Here is a 3,245-nt window from a genome sequence, read left to right as displayed (position 1 = left end):
CGGGTTATAATGGGACCAACACTGGTGGCTTAGACAAGTACTCCTTGATTTTATCAAAAGCCTTTTGTCATTCTTCGGTTCATCCCGTCGCATCATCTTTCCTTAGCATATTGAAGATAGGCTCACATATTACCATTGACAATGCTATAAAATGGCTGATATAATTGAGGCGTCCCAGAAAACTCATCACATCCTTTTTGCTTCTTTAGCGGTGGCAAGTCCTAAATAGCTTTGATTTTTGATGGGTCTCGCTCAATACTGCGGCGACTGACGATGAAACCCAAAAACTTCCTAGCAGGCACTCTAAAAGAACATTTTGTAGGATTTAGCTTCAGATTGTACTTTCGAAGTCGGTCGAAAAACTTTCTCAGGTCTGTTATGTGATCCGAGCTCCTCTTAGATTTGATGATGATGTCATCCACGTACACCTCTATTTCCTTGTGTATCATATCATGGAAAAGGGTAGTTATGGCCCTCATATATTTAGCCCCAGCATTCTTCAAACCAAATGGTATCATTTTGATCCTGGACAAGTGATCGGCCACTTGATTCTATGTTCCTTTACGGTCTCGGATCTCCAAGTCATATTCCTGCAAGAGTAAAACCCAACGGATTAGCCTTGGTTTAGCATCTTTCTTTTCAAACAAATACCCAATGGCTGAATTGTCTATGTAGATGATGACTTTGGTGCCAACCAAATAGGCCCAAAATTTATCGAACGCCCACACTACAGCAAGTAGCTCCTTTTCTGTCACAGTATAATTTATTTGAGCAGGAGGGAGAGTCTTGCTTGCGTAGTAAATAGAGTGAAACATTTTGCTCCTCCTCTGGCCCAATACGGTGCCAATTGCACCATCACTAGCATCACATATCAACTCGAATGGCTCGTTCCAGTCAGGAGCCACTATGATTAGTGCACTCACTAACTTCTTTTTCAGCTCCTCGAATGCTTTCAGACAAGCATCATCAAACTTGAACAGCACATCCTTCTCTAACAACCTGCACAAAGGAGAGAAAAATTTTGAGAAATCCTTTATAAATCGGCGATAAAAACCTGCATGTCCCAGAAAACTCCTAACTCGTTTCAGTGAAATTGGTGGTGGTAACTTTTTAATTGCTTCCAACTTAGCCTTGTCAACTTCCAGTCATCTTTGGACACCTTGTACCCCCGCACTATACCTTCACGTACCATAAAATGGCACTCTTCCCAATTCAGTACCAGATTAGTCTCCTCGCACATAGCAATCACTTTAGCAAGATTGGTCAAGCATTCATATAAAGAAGGACCAAACACAGAAAAATCATCCATAAGGACCTCCCCAAACCGTTCCACCATATCGGTAAAAATAGCCATCATACACCTTTGAAAAGTCGTAGGTGCATTACTAACCCAAATGGCATTCTCTTAAATGCATAAGTGCCATAAGGGCATGTAAAAGTGGTCTTTTCTTGATCTTCTGGGGCAATAGCCATCTGATTATACCCGAATAGCTGTCAAGGAAACAATAGTATTCCTGTCCAACTAACCTGTCAAGCATTTGATCAATGAAGGGGAGAGGGAAGTGCTCTTTTCGTGTAGCATTATTCAACTTCCTATAGTCTATGCATATTTGCCAACCAGTCACAATCCTAGTTGGGATTAATTCATTTTGTTCATTCACTAAAACAGTCATACCCTCCTTTTTAGGTACACACTGGACAGGGCTTACCCACTTACTATCGGAGATAGGAAATACTATACCTGCGTCGAGCCACTTAATCACTTCTTTTCTTACCACCTCTTTCATGATTGGATTTAGGTGGCATTGATGTTCCACGCTAGGCTTGTGTCCCTCCTCCATGAGTATTTTGTGCATATAGAATGTAGGGCTAATACCATTTATGTCAGACATTGTCCAACCAAAGGCATGTTTTTGCTCCCTCAGCACCCTTAATAGCTTTTCTTCCTGCAAGTTAGACATATGAGAAGAAACAATCACAGGTAAAGTGTTAGAACTTCCCGAATATGCATAATGAAGATGAGATGGTAAGGGTTTAAGTTCCAGTTTTACGGCCTCCTCAATTGTGGGTTTAGGGGGCAGGCCGATTGTCCTATCCAGAAGCTCAAATTGGGATCTTTCTCTTATGTATTCGCAAGATACATCCGGAATTTGCAACATATCCTCAACTTCTTCTTCAAGTTCCAAGTGATTGAACAACATCAATGCATTTTCTAGTGCATCTTCTTTAAACGCACTTGGCTCTACTGCTGGTTCATTTATCTCCACCATAGAAATCATGGAGAGGTCCTCGTAATGACTAGGTAACTGAATAACTCGATATACATTGAAGATTGCTTCTTCATTTTCCACCCTCATGATCATCTTACCTTCTCAGAATTTGATAATTGCATCTCCAGTGGCCAAGAGAGGTCGTCCCAAGATGATAGGAACTAACTCATCAGCCTCATAGTCCAGGATGATAAAATCTGCAGGGAAAATAAACTTCCTAATTTGCAGCAAGACGTCCTCAATTACCCCCTCAGGATAAACATAAGATCTATTAGCTAACTGTAGCATAACCATGGTGGATCTCGGAGCTCCTAAGCCCAATTGTTTGAACAGTGACAACGGCATCAGATTGATATTCGCACCCAAATCACACGAGGCTCTACCCACATCAATTTCACCAATCCTCACGAGGATGGTAAAACTACCAGGATCCTTAAGCTTTTATGGAAGTTTATGTTGAATCCTAGAAGTGCACTCCTCAGTAAGTGCGACGGTCTCAAACTTAGTTAACCTCCTTTTATTTGCCACTATATCCTTAATATATTTTGCATGTTTTGGGACATCACGGAGCATGTCCACTAAAGGGATGTTCAAGTGTATCTGCTTTAGCATATCTAGAAATTTGTGATACATGTGGTCATTATTCTTCTTTCTCAATCTTTGAGTAAAAGGGGGTGGCACCCTCTCTGATATATGCTCAGACTACATTTTGTTTCTCTCATCTACCTCTACAGGTTTTGGCACTCTTTCTTCTTCGAGCCCAGATGGCTCCTTTTTCTTCTTAGGCACTTCTACCAACTCTCTCCCACTTCTCAACGTCACTTCATTGACTTGAGGATTTTTCTCTATATAACTTGGGAGAGCTCCAGCATGTCTAGTATTCTGATGGTTAGCCATTTTCCCAAACTGCCTCTCTAGATTTCTGAACTCTATGCGCAATTGTTGATTCTCAGCCCTAACTTGTTGATTCTCATC

General features: G+C 41.2%; 1 protein-coding gene across 1 annotated transcript; it reads right to left on the bottom strand.

Moving 5' to 3' along the window:
* Positions 1-551: 551 nt before the first annotated feature.
* Positions 552-2,357, bottom strand: LOC142180062 (uncharacterized). The gene is made up of 3 exons (XM_075250982.1): positions 1,779-2,357; positions 1,528-1,694; positions 552-999 (listed from the first exon to the last, which is right to left on the bottom strand). Exons 1-3 carry the CDS (start codon positions 2,355-2,357, stop codon positions 552-554), a joined length of 1,194 nt encoding a protein of 397 aa, XP_075107083.1.
* Between the last annotated feature and the right edge of the window lie 888 nt (positions 2,358-3,245).

Source organism: Nicotiana tabacum, chromosome 4 (assembly GCF_000715075.1).
Source record: "Nicotiana tabacum cultivar K326 chromosome 4, ASM71507v2, whole genome shotgun sequence".
NCBI lineage: Eukaryota > Viridiplantae > Streptophyta > Magnoliopsida > Solanales > Solanaceae > Nicotiana > Nicotiana tabacum.
Note: the sequence above shows the minus strand (reverse complement) of the source record. Positions and strands in the feature narration are given on the sequence as shown.